This window comes from Artemia sp. Qi Xiang Cuo, chromosome 4 (genome assembly GCF_049724085.1).
Source record: "Artemia sp. Qi Xiang Cuo chromosome 4, ASM4972408v1, whole genome shotgun sequence".
In the NCBI taxonomy this organism is placed as follows: Eukaryota; Metazoa; Arthropoda; class Branchiopoda; order Anostraca; family Artemiidae; genus Artemia; species Artemia sp. Qi Xiang Cuo.
The window spans coordinates 77,269,573-77,290,749 of NC_142797.1; the positions used below are offsets into that span (position 1 = coordinate 77,269,573).

The 21,177-nt window shown below is 35.5% G+C and overlaps 2 protein-coding genes across 3 annotated transcripts in view; both read right to left on the minus strand.

Moving 5' to 3' along the window:
- The window catches only part of LOC148953452 (cytochrome P450 3A56-like), a 179,851-nt gene extending 173,277 nt beyond the window's left edge, over window positions 1–6,574 (minus strand). For both annotated transcript variants that reach the window (XM_089088543.1, XM_089088544.1), the window contains exon 1: window positions 6,204–6,574. In XM_089088543.1, the coding sequence (XP_088944669.1) occupies window positions 6,204–6,564 (361 nt within the window). In that variant the 5' untranslated portion in view covers window positions 6,565–6,574. The remainder of the gene's footprint in view (window positions 1–6,203) is intronic.
- A 5,042-nt stretch (window positions 6,575–11,616) lies between these two features.
- LOC148953453 (cytochrome P450 3A8-like) overlaps window positions 11,617–21,177 on the minus strand; it is a 97,153-nt gene continuing 87,592 nt past the window's right edge. Inside the window, exon 9 of the mRNA XM_089088542.1 lies at window positions 11,617–11,826. Within this exon, the coding sequence (XP_088944668.1) occupies window positions 11,706–11,826 (121 nt within the window). The 3' untranslated portion in view covers window positions 11,617–11,705. The remainder of the gene's footprint in view (window positions 11,827–21,177) is intronic.

Below are 21,177 nucleotides of genomic sequence, written 5' to 3' on the forward strand. Positions count from 1 at the left end.
AGGAGTACTTAGACAAATATCTTAGGTTTACTGGTGAAAAATCATATGTTTGGGTTAATAGAATAATTTCAAAGTCAAAACAACACAACACAAACTGACCTTATTTCAAACTATTTATTTTTCAAAAATTGCATTAATAACCTGCTATAAAAACATTCTAAGACCACACTGGCTGTCAAATGACGTATGACAAAGAATGAAAAAATTAATAAATGAATAATGAAATTGATTAGCAAAGAACTGGATTGCTCTGATCTGTTCGGGTCTACAGCCTGTTCTTATTGAATTTGCTTCTGGTTTTTAATTTCAGAAAAAAATTTCGTTTTCGTTTCTCGATTCTTCTTTAGCAAAAATCTCAAAGTTGTTAGTTTTTTTTTTCTTTTCTTTTTTTTGAGCACCGAAGACAGCTCGTAGGAGGTCCTTGCCAAATATTTGAGTTTGTTATTTTCGCTTCTTTTCTGTCCTCTGGCTGACATTAACCTGGTTTTTTCTCGGCTATTTTATTATCCCTTTATTATTTTTTCTTTTATGTTACAAGTAAACTTCTATATCAAGGAATTCTTCGGAAACCTTCAATACAGTTAAATTTCGTCCTCTTCATACAGTTTCCATCGAAACTCCTATATTCCAATAGTTAAACCTTCATAGTAAAGTGCAGAAAATGTCTGGTCCCTTATCCATGATGGGGCCATGATGTCATCCATAAGCTTATTATTCAATGCTCATCCTCTGTCCTCGTTTTGTCTTTTCTACCTTCATTTTAAACCACTTCAGCTTCTCCAGGGTATCTCTCTAATCTTCCCTATCCCTCCCCCTTTTTCCTTTATTAATATTGGATATTTTTTACTAATTATTTTCCCTTAGAGTTGGTTTCGAAACCCTTCAGAGCCCCCAAGGCAGAGGCCTGAAAGTTATACAAGCTATCCATTGTTAACATATAAGGTTTTTCTAGAAGGAGTGGTGTCAAAGACTTTAGAGAAGCCTCGTTCGATTTGATATCAGAAGTTTTAGTTCCATTTTTTAGAGTTCCCAAAATCCATTAGCTAACGAATCAATGCCTAACCTTTGTTCTCATTTGCTCTTTTCTACCTTCATTTTCAGTATTTTGCTTTCTCTGCTTGTCTCTACCCACCCCCTTTTTTATTTAGTATAATTGGATTTTTTTTTATTCGTTTCCATTAAAGTTCGTTTCCTTTAAATCTAACTAATCATTGCTGATTCTACTTCTGATGAGCACTATGTTTTCTCATGATCGGTGGTTAGTGGCTTGGGAGCGGAGCAAGATAAAACTCTAAATTTTCTGCTACACAGGATTTGTGAAACGAAAATAAAAACTTTTCTGAAATTAAAACGTTTCTGAGAGCTATTCAAAAATCCTTTTTCTTCTAATCTAATAAAAATAAAAATTAAATTCAAATAAAATAATAGGCTACTGTCCCAAGTCCAAAGTAACTCTTCAATATCGCGTATTGTTCAATATAAAGCCTTTGGAACAACTAGGAAGTTGTCCCTATATATAGTTTTTTGATGCTCATAATTCGATTGGCTATCTTAGGCTCAATCGCCAGCGAGTTTGGCCCTTTTTGGGACAACATCGTAGTTGGGTGCCTAAAAATGGCAGACAATGCCACTTCCACATTGCTTTAATTACTGAAAACAGCAACAGTAATTTCAAATTTCATATCAATAGGCCTTCTCCAAATCTTCTAGGACTATTAGTTTGACATACCCCCCCCCCTCCCCTAGGAAAAATATACAAATAAGAAGCATCTGTTATATTTCATCATGGAAAAATATAAATTCCACCCTTTTGTAAATGAAGCTAGAAACATTTACGGCAGGGCTCTTTGATATGCTGAATCTGATGGTCTAGTTTTCGTCAAGATTGCTTGACTTTATGGGGATGACTCGCCCTTTCTCAAAACTCAGTCAAAATATCTCAGGCTAGTAGCTTTTGATGGGTGGTATTAAACTAAATGAATTTATTTGTTTTGAACCAAAGTAAAATCCAAATCATTCAACGTATTAATTTTAATCAAATTTCTTTCTTTAGAGTTTGGGTTACAGCTTCGCGAAGTCACTTCAGATTGTAGCAAAGTAAAGCAAATTGGCTGAACCAGATCTTTCGGACTGAAATTCAAAACAAAAGAGGATTTACTACGAGCAACGAAGTTCCCATTAGCGATCGGTTAAGAATTACTCAAGAGGTTTTGTTTCTACCCCTTGGATGCCAAAAATGACAAACATACGGGCATATTTCAAGTACATGTATGAGCGAAATTCATCGTTCTGTCTGTGGCAAAAAAGGTCACGGAAGTTCTAAATCAGCCCCCTACCAGATACGCGCTAAATATGCTCTTTGAAATTCAGACAGTCAACCATGTTAGAGTTATGTGTAATTACTAAGTGTCATTAAATTAAAAAAAATCATATGGGTTGTGTTTATCAAACAGTTCGTGGCAGCGAACTGTAAGTAAGGAGCGATTTAGCTCAATAGCAACCGAAACTTTAATACACAGAATTTTGATATCAATATAATCTGATACATGAAAACAATCAACTTATTGTGCTGATTCCAAATATACAAGAATGATCAAGTTTTGCGTTACCCATCAAAAGTTAACAGCCTGAGCAAATTTGCCTTATATTTGAAATATGGAGAAAACAGCCCCCCCCCCAATTCAAGGAATCTTGATGTAAATCACACAACGCATACAGGAGATTCCTACAAGCGTATTCAGCGTATACAGGAGAACCCTACAATAGAAGTTTCAAGCTCCTATGTAAAGAAATGCAGAATTTTGCTTCAATGTTTTATTATATATATTTTTTTCCAGAGACACTTCATATGGAAAAGATGTTCATATAAACTTTGGAGGGGCTCATTCAATTGGTAATCGGAATCTCTATAAGAGTCTAAAGTAATCAGAGGTCAACCAGCCCTCCCCCCAGTCTTTTTACCCCAGGGATAATTGGTATAAGTTATGTACTGGAAGCATCTAAGGTCTTTATGGAATGGATGGTCGTAGAAACTTCAGATTGAGCTAATTTGATTGGAATTTGTAAGTTCTAGTGCCGTTACTCAGCATCAGAAGTGATTGGAGGGCAACTACCCCTCCCCCAAGCCTCATTTTCCTCAATGCATCCAATTAAATTTTTGAGATGGTCTTTTTGTTGAAAATATATCAAAGTTCAGATAACAAACACTTCAGGATCGACAATGCTCCCAAAATCCAGGGACAAGTGTTTAAAGTAATTCCCTGGGGGCATAAGAGTTCTTGTTGAAGGAATGGTCATCTATATTTCAAAAGGGGCTCAATCAATTGGAATTTGGAAGTTTTAGCGTCTTTTAAAGAGTAAAAAGTTATCAGAGGGTAACTACCCCCCCTCCTCTAGCTCTTTCTTCCCCAAATGCATTCTATAAAAATTTTTAGATAGCTGTTTTGTTAAAAATAGTTAAAAGATCAGATAACAAAGCTCCGGAGTTGACACAACCCTCCCAGAGCCCGGCAGAAAGTTTCTTAAGTTTTGCCTAGGGGGCATATAAGGTTTTAATGGAAAGAAACTTCACATGGGACTTATTGATATGGGACTTTTATCGTTTTTAGGAGTCAAAGAGATTGTAGGGAAACTAGTATCCCCTCAAGCCCTTTTTCAACCCCGGGGTTCAACTCTCCGTCTCAAAATTCCACTACGAAAGAGAAGATGAAAATTAGAAAATAGTGGTAGCAGGCTCTGGTGGTCTTCTGACAAACAACCCCCAACAAACCTAGTGCAAGCATTGTAAGTTTTGCCTTGAGGGTATGTAAAATCCTTATAAAAGGGATGGTCATCTTATAAGGTTCGGAGGAGGCTCATTCAATAGGAAATCGGAATTTCTAGTTTCCTTTTTAAGATTCAAAACTGATTGGAGGGCAAATCGCCCCCTCTTCCAAGCCCTTTTTTTCCAAGCGCATTCGATCAAGATTTTGAGATTGCCATTTTTTTTTTAAATAGCCCATCGATGAGACAAAAAAGATGCAGGGTGGACACTACCCCCATTCCAGGAATTCCAGGGACAAGTGTTGTAAGTTATAAAGAGGGCAACTAACCCATCCTCCCCACCCTCTTTTTCTCAATTGCATCAATTGCATCGATATTACCAACCCCCAAGGCCCAGGGGTAAGGATTATAACTTATGTTCTGGGGGTATATAAGTTTCTTATGGAAAGTGTGGTTCTATGAGATTTGCAGGAAGCTCATTTGATCTGAAATTAAATTTTCCAGTTCCCATTTGAAGCGTCAAGAATAATTATTTGGTAACTAGCCCCTTCCCTCTCCTAATCCTTGTCCTCTTTATCCCAAATGCATTCAATCGAAATATTTTGAAAATCAAAGCCGAATGTCAAATGACTATGGTTCCGAGTTTTACCCGCCGGTCCCTCCAGCCCTGGGGGAAAAGGCTATAAATTATTGAAGTTACCCATCGATAACACACAGGGTTTCTTGTGGAAGGAGTGTTCGTATTAACTTTGGAGGTGGCTCATTCGATTGGAATTCGGAAATAGCTTGCCCTTTTGAAGAGTCGAAAGTGATCAGAGGGTAACCAGCATCTTTCTTCGCACGCTTTTTTTTCCCCAAATGCATCTTTTTAAAATTTTCAAGTAACCATTTTGTTCAAAATAGTCCAAAATTTATATAACTATAACTTAGGGTTTGATAATCACCCATAGTCCCCAAGGCAAAGGTTGTAACTTATGCAAGTTGACCATGGACATCATGTAATTTTTTTTCATTTTGGAAGGGGTGGTCGTATAGACTTTGAAGGGGGCTCATTTGGTTGGAAACTGAAGCTTCCAGTGCTCTTTTGAGAGCCAAAGGGATGAATGGGTAACGAAATTCCCCCCACCCCCTACTCACCTTCTTTTACCCAAAGGCATCCCGTCAAAATTTTGAGAAAACTGTTTTGAGAAATAATCAAAAGGTCAAATAACTGTGCTTCCAGGGTTGAAACCCCCTCCAGTCCCCGAGGAAAGGGCTGTGAATTATGCAACTGTCTTATTGTTACATTGATACTTTGTTTTCTTTGATGCTGTCTTCACTTTGATTCTTTGTTGCTCTTATATTGTTACTTTGATACTAGTTTTGATACGTTGATGAAACTTTGATGCTGAAAAATATGATTTTGAAATAAAGAGTTTGAAATAACGTGAAACTTTGGTTATCAAAAATGAACAGAAATGAACTAAAAAAAAACTTTCCATAAATAGAAGTTTTTCAAAGAACGTAAAACATTGATCACAAGAAACAAAAATCTACAATAAATCAAACTCAAAACGAATAGAAATCGCTATTATGGAATAAATGAAACCTAAAACGAACAGAAATTAAATATACAGTAGGTAATTATAATAGTAAAAGGTGGCAAAACTGTTGTTTGTAGTGATTTTTGCTCGTTATATGTTTTTTTGCTTTGATTTTTTATTTGATTTCTGTTTGTTGTGGGTATCTATTATTCTACAATTGCAATTTCCGGTCGTTTTGAGTTTGAATTATTATATATTTTTATTTATTCTGATATAAACTTTAATATGGCTTTTAATTTTCTTTAAAAAACTTCTTCTCTGGAATTATTTTTCAATCAATAAAAAAATAGGAATTCCAAATACATAGGGGGTCAAGACTATCCTTGAGTCTGTTTTATGTTTATGTTTTACGTACAGTTTTTCTTATGTCAAATTGAGACTAAATAATTTTTTTTAACTTTAGGAACAAGACTGATTTGAATATTATTTCAAATAACCGAACATTTGAAATTTTGATCAGCCTTTGAACATTTCGTCGATAATACTTTTACTAGTAAACAATTGAGGTGAATTATAATTCGAAAGAGTTATTCAAATAGTTGTAAATACCCTTTAAATGCTTGTGAGCCTCAAAATATGAAGAGGATAATTTTGTTTTATTTTTGATCCCTTTTTAACTGGGATTCAAATTTATAACAAAAACTAATTTCTCCAGGTACCTCAATATTTATATTTAATTTTTTTTTTAAGTATGTTTCGTATTATTTTCATAAATATTATAATAGTTGTGATTATACTACTTAGAAAAAACATAGAATTCTTAGAAGATAAGTGTCCAGACTACCCTTGATCCTGTGGGCCAGGGCCCCTTTGATATAAAATTATAACTAAAAGCCTGAACAAAGCTCAGTAACAAACCTTGTAGAGCCATGCTGAATTCTGGATATTGGGTTGACAGCTGATTGTTCCGATTACGGTACGAATTAAAGTCGCTCACAAGCACCTCCTTTACTAGGTCCAAATCTGAAAGCATGATGTGAGGAACTGTGCCCCAGTAGTATCCAAAAGCATCCCCATACTCTTTTCTCCATTTGCTGATGCACTCTCCTACGTTATCCATAGACCATCTGGCTGCAAATATGTTGCCTGTAATGAAACTTGGCTCTGGTCCTGGAATGCCAAGTCTCTTGAAAAAATTTAAATCCCGCCATCTTTGTGTTAACCATAGCATAAGGTATATTACCAACAATGAACAGAAAAATATTAATAAAAGACCCATTATGGCTATGCTGTCCAAGACATACTAGTGGCTTAAAGGAAAAAGAAAAGAAGACTTTTATATATGATCTTATCAGCCTTTATTATTTAGGTTCTAGCTATTGCTTAATTTTTGCAAATATATTAGGTTGTTTCACATATTTTTTTTGTAAATATGCCGAATAATCCCTACTAATTAACTCATTTTTATCAATCTTAAAAAGCTTATATAAGTGAAAAAGGACATATTAAATTTTCCCAGGTAAATAGCTCGTTTTTTTTACAATGTCGTAAATTTTATTGTCCAAAGCACAAGGAAAAGAAGCTTATCTTTAAAATTAGAAAAGTCATTGTTGAAATAGTCCAATATTTGTTGTTTCTAAAAATATAAGTAAGGATTAGCCACGAATGGATGACTAAGCTTTGATCTGTTCTAACTTAAAAAAAAAAAACACAAAAAATAACAGAAACAAACATTTTTTATATAAAGGTTTGTTATGGATAAATGAATAAATTATGGATCCTTCAGCTACCTATATTTGCATATATATTTGATGTTTGTTTTTAAATTTGTGCTAGTGGCCAGGAGGACATAATGGAAACTTAAATTTACATGAATATATTGTTTTAAACACGCAGAGGTAAATCCTATAAAGGTAAATTTATGAAATCAACCTATATTAATAGATTTTTTTTTTTTATAAAATAGAGAGTTTTAATACCTACAAGATACATTTACTAAATGAAACCATATTAACAAGACTAATTTGTGTTAAAAATCCTTGTTTAACTTTTGGCTCCACAAAAGTAAGTTTATTCGCATCAACTGAGTATAAGCCATGGTAAAAGACATGTTAATCGAAATTAATACAATTTTATTAAAAAAAAAGGTATTTTCAGCAGTTTATAATGCTCCTGCAAAACCTTCGGCTTCAGAATTCCAATTCCTTGTTTATTATTTTAAAATAAGTTCTAAAATATACATAATGTGTTCTAAAACATATATAATATACACAGGCTCTGCTACACCTTGTTTCAATGTGAAATACTAACTCGTGTAATATAGTATACTCCTGCTACTAATACCAATAATAGTGAATCATCAACGCACTACCCTGATTAAAGCCAGAATAGCTGGTTAATATACTCTCCAAACCAGCTGTTTTCAAAGCCTCAATCTTGACTCCTTACTCTCAAGTTCCCTCAAGTTGCATTCAAATCTCTTCTATCTCTCGTAAATTTAATTTGCGAATGTCTTTCGTTTGGCTCTTGCTGGTTATTCAGTATTTACCAAGCACAGTATTAGCAACTTATTATCCCTTAAATATTACAACAACTAAAGCAAAGCTTCAAGTAAAGCTTCAAGTAAAACAACAAGTAAAGCTTCTTAGTTGCGTTTAAATTTACAAAATCCCTCCAAGATTTATCTTATAACGCTTTTCGATTTTTCGATAGGATTATTTATTTGCCGACTTCTTTTCTTTTTTTTTTGAATGATGATACAAAAACAGTATTTTTGAAATTTAGAGGGGACACCCTTTCCTTCTAAAGAATGTCCCCGATATTTTTGGGGAGTTGGTTTTGGGTATAATATTTCAACCAGTAGTGAACTTTCAAATTCACATGAGTCGGTCATAATCCTTCTAATCAGTTTGTACAAAAAATCTCTTAAAAATGGGCGAAAATCTGTGGCTTGTTTGTCCATTCTGCTGAGGTTTAAAATGTTCATTTTCCCATTTTTGAAATGTATTTGGAATCGAAGTTTGTTAGAGAAATTAATAAGATATTATGTGTAATATAAAATTTGATATTTGCAGTGATTTCTGATCCTTTTTCAAAGACTTTACTGATCTCATTTGCTTCCCTCTGTAGTCAATATTTGATCATATATTCCTCTATCTTTTGATTTTAAAGTAAATTCTACTTCTGTTGCCTTTACAAGGAATAGTAATTGTGCATATTGGTTTGATTTTTCCTTTTATTCTCGTTTGAATTCAGATTGCTACCTTTCTCTACATTTTTATGATTTCAATTCTTTCCTTTTTCCAAGCTGAGGAGGACTTGTTGTGATACAGGTGAAGTGTTAGTTCAAAGATCCATTGTTTTCAAGACTTACTTCTTTGGTTTTCTTAAGAAGAATTGAGTAAATTATTTGCTTCCCTGCAGGCTAGAGAAAGTTAAACTTCCTTTAGGATTCATGAAAATATATCATTTTTAACTTATAAATAACTTGGTATAATCATCTATGAAACCCACTCATATCATTTTTTTTTGTTAAGTAGTCATAAAATATATATCATTTGAAATTTATTAAATCTACTCGTTTCCTATAAAAAGGAATATCCAATTTTCACTTTTTTCTTTCTAATGCACCTTCAAAGCCAGCATTCAATACTATACATTCTTCTAGCATTGATATTTGGAAAGTACCACTAAACGATTGAAATGGTAATGTAGAACTGTTGAAGGATTTTTTCGCTTCTAGTGAAACTCAAAAATTCCAGATTTACAATCACATTTTTAGAAACAAAACACAAGGAAGAGACTTGGTCTATACATGGCTGCTGATAAAATTTTAAAATGCATAAAGTTTTACTTCCAAAAAATCCAAACTTTTGAAGACAAAACTCCCGTGATATTCAATAAGAATAATAAATATACTATAAATATTTTTGGAGAGACATTTTTTATATAAACATTTAGAAGCATATTTTAAAATTTGAAGCTCAGGATTAAATCCCAAGGGGTGACTAGCTTGAATTTAATACCCAAATATTATATGTTCAAATCTGAAAATCATTACTGGCAAATACTATCAAATATTATCGGCCCAAGTCAGGACTGTGAATGCAATTTTGTTGCTTGCTTTGTTGATATATGTTTGATGGGAGTATCACACCATTATATTTCACAAATATTATGCTAAAATAAGTGAAAAATCAAGGTGCAAATAAATAGGGCAGTGCTGGTAACACCCCCCATCAAGGCACATGTTAGTTAGTCATCAGGTCTAAATTCATTTGGTCAGCATCACCAGAAAAGGCAAATGAACAGAAATTAAATTAAGAATAAGACCCACATTACAAGCTTATTTCACAAAAAAAGTCATAAGTTTTTTCCCTGAAATAACTAAATTGTAAAACAGAGCTAGGTTAACATTTATTATTTTGATATAGCCATTGTGGGGCAAATTATACCACTAAGCATCTCCAAGTATCTATCAAACAGTTCGTGGTAACGAACTGTAAGTAAGGAGCGACCCGGCTCAATAGTAACCGAAACTCTAAAAGATGGAATTTTGATACCAAGAGATAAATCAAAAGAATAAAATTTTAATACTGATTTGAAATATATAAGTTTTATGAAGTTTAGTCTTACACATCAAAAGTTAAGCGCCTGAGAAGATTTGTCTGATTTTCGAAAAAAGGGGAAACATCCCTTAAAAATTACAGAACCTTAATGAAAATCACACCATCAGATTGAGCGTACCAGAGAACCCTACTGTAGAGGTTTCAAGTTCCTATATGCAAAAATGTGGACTTTTGAATTTTTTGCCAGAAGAAAGATCATGGATTTTTTGTTTATTTGTTTTTTTGTTTTTTTTCCAGGGGTGATTGTATCGACCCAGTGGTCCTAGAATATCATGGGAGGGCTCATTCGAAGGAAAATCAAAAGTTCTAGTGCACTTTTTAGTGACCCATAAAAATGGAGGGCAACTCAGCCCCCTCCCACGGTCATTTTTTCCCAAAGTCACCCGATCAAAATTTTGAGATGGGCATTTTGTTCAAAATGGTCAAAAATATAATAAAAATATCTTTTAGGATGACTTAATCCCCGAAAGTCCCCGGGGAGAGGGCTGAAATTTATGAACTTTACCTACTGTTTACATATAGTACTGGTTATTGGGAAGTATACAGACGTTTTCAGGGGGGATATTTTCTGGTATTGTAGGGCGGTAGTGGGTTGGAGGGTTATGTGGGAGGATCTTTCAGTGGAGGAAGCTTTCATGGGGGCAAGAGACATTGCTCTGAAGGGGGTGCCGGATATCCCAGAATTACTTAAAAAAACGAATAGAAATTAAATAAAAAAAACAAGTTTTTCAACTGAAAGTAAGGAGCAACAACAAAACTTAGAACGAACATAAATTATTAGGTTGATCCTAAAATGTAAAGATTTTATCAATTTAAGGAATTTGAGAATTTAATAAAAATTTATGTAACTGTTTTGTATCTGTAACTTCTAGTAATCACTAATCTGAGAACAGTCATTAAATATTATTCAACGAGTAGACTACCTTACCCGAATCAAGTGTTTCTTCACTGTAAAATCAGATTCACCTAGTTTCCAATGCTCGCAAAACAGCATTTTTTTTTTCTGACTGATGCCTGTCGTCTGACAATCTCTTTTGGTAGTAAAAATTTGAAAGTAAGAAGTTTTTAATTTGTGTCCTATCTGATGTCCCGAGCCAATAGCTACTACACACAGACATTTTTCGGTCTTCCATATCCTTTAATCTGTGCCCCCGACCCCCCCCCCTTTCTAAACATGTTTACGTGCCTTTATTTCTTTGTGAAATTCCTGGCGTCTCTTCAGCAAATATTACCGATGTCCGAGGTAATGAATGAGTCATTAAGGTCTCTTCTCAAAAAGCTCAAAGCTCTTATCCCAGTTGTTAATTTGACAATTGCCACCGGGTCGGGATTACTTCCCATCCCAAGAGGATCGACTAGTAGTGAATCTTTGGAAACCTGGTATGATTATATATTAAAAGTAGATAGTCAGAAGGCGCTAAAAAAAAGAATTTGCCTTAGCGATTTGATGAGATTTTGGAGGGACATAAACCCGAAGAATATCCCAATTTAGGTGAATCATATGCAGAATACAAGTTAAAGCAATTTCATTTCATATAATTTAAGATCAAACAAAAAACAGAAAAAAAATATAAGAGAAGTTGTAGAATGTCAATTTTTCATGAGTTCCCCTTCCCTTTGTGTACTTGCATAAAATTAAATATAACTTTGACCTTTATTAGAAGTTAAAGAAAAATTCAGATTTTCACAAAAGTGCACAGCTGTATTAGAAATCGGTTTTTATTTTCTAAAAAACAAAATAAGATACAGATTTTCGTTTAGAACACTATCGCTTATACAAAATTTTGTTAAACTAGCATACTTCTTCTCTTTTTTCCAACTTAATCCAGAGCCCATGCCTTGGTTCAACTCGTGCTGCGGGAAGCATATCCAGCTTTGGAGGGAAGGATTCTGTTTTGTCACTAGGGACGAACCTTAAAAGATAAAAAAAAATGTCGAGTAGTTGTTAGTAAAATAAATAAAAAGTAGTTCAGACTATAAACCTACAAAAACAAAAAAAAAACATAAAAGATAGTATAGTATTTTACTGACATGGAAGGTTGCTACTGGAAAGTGGTTGGACTTTTTTTTATTTGAATTTGATTTCTTATTTCGATCTTATTAGTCTAACATTTTGTCTTGCATAATTGAAGATTAAATGGCCTGATAAGAGCATAACGGATTTTTGTTAATTATTGAATTTTAAGTTAGTTTATATTTCAATTTTAAAGATTTACTTTTATAAACGTGAATAAACACACCGACAATTCTCAGTATTTGTAATGCATTTTGGAATAAAGATTAAAGTAATGGGTGAATTTTACTTTTTCAAGCGAGGTTAAGGAATACCTGGACGCTGTAGACCACATCGCATTTGCGAAAATTTCATTTTCGCAAATTGCATTTCGCAAAAGGTTATATAATGTGAATACGAAGCAAACTCGAGAAAGTATTTGCATCTTCATAAGCCACAGCATTGTTATTAAGAGAAGAAATAATCTTACCCCGAGCATGAAGCCGACAGACTTAAAGAGCTAATGTCAAGTTACCAGGTCAAGATGCAGAACAGTACTACAAGGTGGAAATACACATTCCATTTTTGGATCACCTTATTTTTGAGTTTAACACCAGATTTATTTCCGTAAGTGACGCTTCACACCTGGAAGCAATAATTCCATCTAACTTTCCTAATAACACAGTTGAAGAAGTGTTGGAAGCTTCAGCGCAGGTGGGGGGTACTTGTGCCAAATCCTAATTCATCATACGATAACACTTTAATGCTGTAGATACGGTCATAAAGTGCGTTGGCTGGTAGCACTGTCCCCCGTCCAATGAAACTTGGCACTGAATTTATGGGCTTTGCCTAGCTAACAACTCGGCAAAACTTCTTTTACCTGGTTATGATTAACAACAAAAAGCTTCGGACCAAACAGCCATTTCGATGACGACCTGTAGCACGTCCACCGACCATCAAAACGGACCTGTTTACGGTAGCCCACTGCAATGTACGAGGTCTCAGATCTAAGTTTGACCAGTTCCTACATTTAGTGAACTCGGTCAAGCCATCTAACATGTGCATCACTGAGACCAATCTAAACCAAAAAATACAGAGCAGTGAGGTTGCCATACAGGGATACACGCTCCTCAGGCGGGACCGAGAGCGCACTGTTAGTGCTAAGTGCAGAGGAGGAGGTATCGCTGTATAGCTACTAAGCTATGAACCTTATTAATGATTGAACATACCAGATTCACCAGGCAAAGAAGCTCTGTGGGTTAGGGTGACCCTCCCAAATAAATCCGTGAGTGTCGGTACCGTGTATAACCCTCCAACTTACCAGATTACCAGCTACCTTGAAACCTCCCTTGAATATATTCGGGGCAAGTGCGCTAAGTCTGCCATTATCCTTCATGGAGACTTCAACGTCCATCATAGCGTGTGGCATCGCAGCAAAAATACTGATAGGGAAGGGTCGGACTTGTATGGTCTATCCTCTCTTACGGGCTGGAACAACTTGTCGATTTCGACACGTATCACGGCCCAAACGGATCATCTCGTCTTGACCTATTCCTTACAGATCACCATGACTCCTTTAAGGTAGACGCTCATGTTTTCACCAGTGACCACGTTGCCGTCGTTGCACGTGGAAACCTACGTATTCCGCCTCCAGTAAAGCATGAATGAACAATCTGGCTATACAAAAGAGGTGATTGGGACGGTTTGAGAAACACCCTCTTTTCTCAGCGGTGGAGAGCCTTCCTTCTGGAAGGCCCAGAAAAAGCTGTAGATAAGTACCAGCAGGCCATAGTTGACTCTGTCGAAAAGCATATCCCTTCAAAGTGGATCTCGGTGTCCTGTATGGACAAACCATGGTTCAACGACCAGTGTAAGAAGACAATCCGACCACAGAAAAAGACACACAAGCGATGGCTACTTTCGAAGATCGAAGAGGACAGAATTGCATTCATAAGTGCGCGCAAAGATGCAATTCGAGCGATTCGGCAGTCCCGGGATCAGTAAATGGAGAAATTCGCCAACCAAGCTTCAACTTGCTTCGGCAAAGAGTTGGTGGAGAATTGTCAAGGAAGCTTAACCGTCGTCCAAAGGGACCGCAATTCCTTCTCTCCAGAGAAACGGGACAGTGGTATAAGATCCACAGGCAAAGGCTGAAGCTCTTACTAAGGCTTTTGCCGAAATCTCGAATCTAGACGATGACGATAGAGAAGTGCCAAAATTCTCCGACCGAACCGACACTGTCCTGGACCGCGTGAATTTTTCTGCTCCCAAGATCCTTTGCATTCTGCAACATCTGGACATGACCAAAGCCACGGTTCCTGACAATATACCAAATGTTGTCCTTAAGTCCTGCAGTGCCGAACTAGCTGGACCCTTGTCATTGCTTTTCCGGCTGTGCTTTTACTCCGGAACCTTCCCAAGAACATGGAAGTCCGCCCATGTTATACATACTCTAAAGCCAGAAGGCGATCCAACAAGTGTGGGCTCCTACAGGCCTATTAGCCTTCTCTCTTGTGTTGGAAAAGTCTACGAGAACGTCTCCAATAAAACACTTCATCAGTACCTAGAATCAAATGACCTTCTAGGCGATCACCAATATGGATTCCACCGGTAACGTTCAACATTAGACTGCCTAGTGGCCCAGTATCAGGAGTAGATAGAACTACTGGCAATGGGATACGACATCAGGCTACTATCCTTCGACATTGCGGAAGCTTTTGACAGAGTATGGCACCGTGGCCTGCTAAAGAAACTCTATGTGTATGGTGTTCGTGGATGTCTGTTAAAAGTGATTGAGACCTTTCTTTCCGATCGTTCACTGTGGGTGTTTCTTGCCGGCTTTATTTCCCGCGAATATCCAGTGAAAGCAGGGGTACCCCAGAGCAGTGTCTTGGAACCTACGATTTTCCTTATCTACATAAACGACATGGGAGACAACCTCACAAGCCTTCTGTATCACTATTCCAACGATACCACGACAAACTCAGCCGTCCCTAAGCACGAAGATCCAAAACATGGCTCCAATTATACGAAGGAGGATCTTATGAAATTTTCCCAGCACCCTAGGACATGGATGATCAATTTGACTAAAATGACTACGCAGGAGCTTTACGATATCTGATAATCATGCCGATCGGACATACCGAAATCATTTTAAAAGAAGAAGCTACGCAGAGGGTTTGCAAGCTTTGTGACAATGGGAGTTTATGCTATATTAGTTTCTCCTGAAACAACCACCTTCATCGGCTGAGAACCTACTGCGCAAGAAAGCTGGGAGTTACTCTTCGCTGCAAAAACCTTCTTCCATCAAGCTCGATCATCCCACTCTACAAGTCTTGCATCAGACCCACAGCTGAATATGGATGCCCGCTATTTGCAGGTACTCCGAAAACGCTGTTGGCACCACTTCAGTACATCCAGAATAGGGCAAATAGGGCGGGCTGCGCCTCTACACAAGAATTGCTCCAGCCTCTAAATGAAAGGTTTGATGTAGCGTCGATGGCTGTTTTCTACAAGTACATGAATTCACCTCCCTCAGACGAGCTCTCTCGAATTGTGCCCCCCTTTTTCCAGCCGGCAAGGCAGACACGAAGGCGCACAGCTCGGTCCAATTATCTACAGGAGGATACGCCAAAAACCGAGTACTTGAGGAACAGCTTCATCTGGCATTGCACTTTTATCTGGAATGATCTCCCTGGGGATATTTTCCCTGCAAATCCCTCTGTTGACACCTTCAAAAGAAGGTTCAATAGATATTTAAAACCTCGAGGCCATTGAAAGAGGTAAATGAAAAGCGGCATATCAGATACTTCGAAGTACCTGGCGCCGTGAATATTGGAATAAAAAAAAAAAAAAAAAAAAAAAAAAAATATCTACTATGAGGACATTTCTGCTTCATCAGTAGAGTTTTCCGCGGAGATTGAACTTTGGCGGGAACATTGGATATCGGAAATCCCCAAGAATCTTCCACGAAGTTGTGAAATTGCTTTGTAAAAGTATAATAGAGATTTCTTTCCAAACGTAGCAATTTTATTGCAGATATTCGCTATGTTACTGGTCACATCTGACACGACCGAGGGGAGTTTTTCTTCACTGAGAAGAATAAAAACTTATCTCAGGTCATCCATGACAGAAGACCAGTTGACAGGGATTACACTGGCTTATATTCATAAGGAAAGGGAGATTGATGAAGATAAAGTCTAACATCATTTTAGTCAGTCAAAACTAAGACGAATGTGTTTGTTCAATTGGGCCATCAAATATCTTATTCATAGAATTGTACGATGAAAAAAAAGTTGTAACATAAAAGTTTCTTTTGAATACCTTTTTTTACATTATTATCGTCCTTTGAGATAGTTAACTTATTTCTTTGTTTTGAACTGTTACCCTTTAAATTCAGGATAGGAGTAAACCAGCTAAAACTTATACAATACTTCTGCGTTAGGCCTTTTATAATAAGGAATAGTAGGTAATGCATTAATGCATTATAAAAACTTATTATAAGGTAGAATAACAAAAAATCTACATAAAGGTTTATTTTAAAAACTTAATCATTTGAAAAAATAGTAATATCAGCAATAAAAGTATTTCCGTACTTGAAATAAAAAGGTATAGCTTTCAACGTTCAAAAGTTAAAAAGGCCTAAAAATGTGTCATTTTACACTTAAATTTTGAAAGTTTTTGACCTCGGTTTGCTTGGGATGTTCCATACCTCCTAAGCCCCCATGTGCTTTCACCTACTCCCAAACGCCTAGCCTTCCACCCTCCCTTTGGTCCATCCTGGGTCCACCCCTATATAAGGAGATATTAAGGTTAGGCCTTTAATGTAATAAAGTATTACGTTTTCACCATATTTTGGTACATTTCATTAGGATTAACCTAAATTCATTTCTTTTGTGTGGTCGCTATAACACGGAAACATTGTTTCAAGGTATTGTCAGACGCTTTAGATATTGCTTTTTCATTTATATTGACCATAGAAAAGCCCCTTAGAGATCATAAAAATAAATAAGAAGGTAAAACTCCCCTATCCATAAATTATGCTGTTGATGCACGCGTCCTAGATGAAAATGTTAGCAAAATGAAGACGTTTTAGAGGTTTTGAGGGCTTAAAGTGCAATTATAGGTTTGAAAAATAGTGTTAATAAGATCAAGCCACTGACACTTGATAAAATAAAGTTGATATTTTAGGTAAGGAGAAAATCGACGAAGTGGGTAGCTTCTCTTGAATGGGTGGGATTACTAGTAAAGATGGTGGATGCAGTGAAGATGTTAGAAGTGGAATAGCCATGGTACGGGGCAATTTTACGCAGTCTAAATAATTTGGAAAAATAGGAAGATCTCATAGGAAGTCTCCTAAACTACAATGATGACAGTGGGCAAGTATTATTCTGAAGTGCGGCTGCTTCAAAAAACTGAGGAAGATTTGTTAGAAGTTTTCCAGAGAAATTTTCAACGGATTTTCTTGGGTAGCTGTTTGTATGACCGTATTTAAAACATTGAGCTGTAAGAAAAATGTGGTTCTATCCCACTCTCTAGGGCTATAATGAGACAAAGGATGAAATGGTTACGACCCGTCTTTGGACGAGGGTTGAAAAATTTCCAAAGATCGCGCTTACAGCCATCCGTCTAGGGCCAAACCAAAAGCAGGGAGCTACCGTATGGGGCGGGAAGAGGTTGTAAAGATAATTTAAGGGAAATTAATACTTCTTGGGAGGGTGTAAAGATGAAACTTTGATTAGATTGGGATGAAGGAGCAGCGTGCACAGCTGTATGGGCCTTGGACGGCTTGGCGCTGCAATAAGTTCTTAGCACTAGTAAAAATAGAAGTAGTTTGTCATTATACAAACTAACTGTTTAAACAATAAGGGCTTCAATCCCCTCATATTCCTGCTGTGTATTATATATCCATGCTCTGTATTGCGTAATTATTTGATATAAATTGAGCCACTTCTCAGATAGTTTCCTTTTCCTCAAGTATTTGAAAATAAACTTATACCAAATTTAACTTAATTTATTTCAAAATTTAACTTCATTGGAACTAACAAGGACAAGTTGCAAATTTTATTTTATATTTTTCTACCATTTGATTGTCATTTTCATTAGGCATACCTCAAAGCTTTTGTATTTAAGTTTAAGATTAGTAACAAAATAGTGTCTGGGTTCCATTATGGTTGAATTTCTTTCTCATTCGGTTTGTTTGAAAAAATTGTTAAAAATGTTTTGACTTCGTAGAAGTTATTTTCATTTATGTCTTTATTTTTTATTTTATTTATTTTTCTGAGTCTATTTAATCTAATTAATTAATTTAGTTTATTTATTCTATAGTTTTCATTTTATCTATATTTTCTTTTCTTTTCCATCGTATGTGAGTAAGTGATCATTTAAAATTTTCTTTTGTTTTTCATCTCTGAGTAAGCAACTCATTTGTCTTCCCCCTTTGTACAGGCCAATGAGCCTTTGGGGGAATAATAAGATTTAATATTTTGTGTGCATCTAACGAAGAATAAATCTTATCTTATCTTGAGGTTAAAATCAAAATTACACATGACTAAAGCGTCAATAATGTATCCCTACCGTAATTCGGGTAGTTAATCAATACTCAATGAGTAGTGATCAATTTTAAATTTGTAAGATTTATAATGAGCCAGTGCATGATAAGATTTAAGGTACAATTTTTTGAAATTGGGAAAGATTGATGCCCGCAACAACGCTTTTTCTATCTTTAAGAAGAATCTGGCAAAAGATACAAAGAGTTTTTAATAGTGGGCAATAAGTGGGAACAATTTAGTTTTTCCCATTTACGTGTTGACACATGTGTTCTTGACAATGTGTTGATATAAACTTTTCAGACCATGTCTTGCTTTTATAATTTTCCTCTTCCAATTAGTGGAAATAATATGGTTTAAATTAAGGCAAACTCCACCAAACAGTTCGTGCTTTTACACTTTAGTTTAACTTCAACACATTTAGTTTACCAGTAAAGGATTTCATACTCCAATTTTATCAGACAACTAGCGATAACGGACTGTAAGAAAAGAACGACTCTGGCTAATAGTAGCTGAAACTTTAGAAAAAGAATTAGATAACAATACATATACATGAAAAGCATAGGCTTTTCGTGGTTATCCTAAATATGCAAAATCTATTAAATTTAAAATTATCCATCAAAACTTACCAGGCTGAGAAAATTTATTTGATCTTTGAACAAAGGCTGAATAATCAGCTTTTGCATTGACCAGGTACGCAACCGATTTTGGCACAATCGAAAACTCTATTGGAGAGCTTTCAAGCAGATGTGTTTTCATAGGTTTGATTCATTTTATCACGGAATTTGTAATGAACTAATACCCCTCAGGCATAGGAAGAATGCCCATTGAAATGGAAAATAAAAGTTTGAAAGAAAATTTGAAGTAGCGAAAAAGACTATTTTACAACAAATCTGAAATTCTAGTAGTATGTGTCCAAGGTGGTACACCCAAAATATACTTCGCATACTTAAAGAAGAATGATGTAATACATTTCTTGTCACTATCTGTAAAAATAATCCAACAAGGAGAAACACTGGCAAGTGAGAAGATACAAAAGCGTTATATAAACCCGAGTAAATGCAACGGTTATAACTTGCTCTACAAAATATTAAAGCAACTCAAGGCATTCGAACGTTTTCAGTGAAATTCGCGCTTTGACTAGCAAGGGTGATTTCATAATGTGGCCAATAGGGAGTCCAAGATAAGTCAGTGGCTTGGAGAAAAAAAAAGCAACTGGTTACCGGATTTTACCTCAAAGGAAACATCATTGTTCCCCTTGGAGTCAAAAACAAGTAGAACGTTTTTACTAGCATTAAGTTATAGACCAATTTTAGCATGATCAGTATTTAAGATGCTAAAACTTTTCTTAATTTTAAATTTAACATGGTACCTTAATTTTAGCACGGAGCTTTCTATACAGACTTCTTAAATAAGTAACAATCAAAAGATCAAGACATCGAGCCCGAGCTGAAAGTAACCAATGTGAGTGGATACCAGAGTCGAAAGCTCGACACACGTCATGACTACCAAACACTAGAGGCTCCCCAAGCTCCCTCGATTCAACTAAAAGGTTTGCAATAAGGCTATGGATATGATCCCTGCTTATAACCTTTCTAAATCCGAACTGCGAATGCGGAGAACGACAACATACATTTACATCATTAATTACAAGTAAATCCATTAATTTACACAAGACAGAAGAAACGGTAATTGGATATTAAGAACAACATTCAGAGGGATCTTTGTCCTTTTTTAAAACAGGTGTCAAAATACCAGTTCAAAATGAATCAGGAACCAGACCCTAAATAAAAATTATCTGATAAAGAATTTGTAAATGCATCAATAGACTACTACTTCCATGCTTTAAATGCATGCCACATAAACTATCAACACCACGGAAAGAGCACGGCAAGCCTAAAGAGCGAGATGTTGAGGAGAGGGACAACCCCTTCATATATGGAATGATTTCATTTCGTTTTGAATTTTAATGTTGCTCCTTACTTTCAGTTAAAAAAAAAAACTTGTTGTTTTTTATTTAATCCCCTAAGGAGGTATAATTTGTCAACTGAAAATTTTGAGACAGTCAATCTATTCAAAACTATCAAGAAATCGCATATTGAGCTCCTCAATTTCAGAAGTAATATTGTAGCGCAGTCATCCCTTTAGCTTAACATATTCCATCAAAAATATGGTTTGATAACGTTAAGGAGGGGAGTTGCCCCGTTTTTAATACCCTCTCTTTGTGCAAAAGTAGAAATTTTTTTCCTCCTATTACTTTGTAAAAGAATACTAAAGCACAAGGGCTATTGGAATGGACTAAAAGTATTTTTCGTAATATGAAAAGAATTGAAGAACTTTTTGATTTGAATTTCCTCTAGACAATGTTTCCTTTTTTAGCTTCTTTCCTTTTCAGCTCCAAACTTTGATTTTCTTTTCAGCTCAAATATTTTGAAAGGCAATCGGCCTTAAATTTGTTGCAGTCACAAATGCTTTTAGTATAGCACCGTAATAAATTATCTTAATGAGTTAAAGAGGGGGCAGCCCTCATTATATGTGGAATAATTTTTTTTCGTTTTAAGTATTAATATCTCTTACTTTTTTTGAAAAAATATTTAATATTGCTCATATATCTTGGAATTATATCCAGAATATTTGTAAAGTTTTATTTTATTTTTTTCTTTTAAAAATAGGATGTTGGATTGTAATTTAAATTTAGGGTAAACTTCTTACATCTAGTCAAA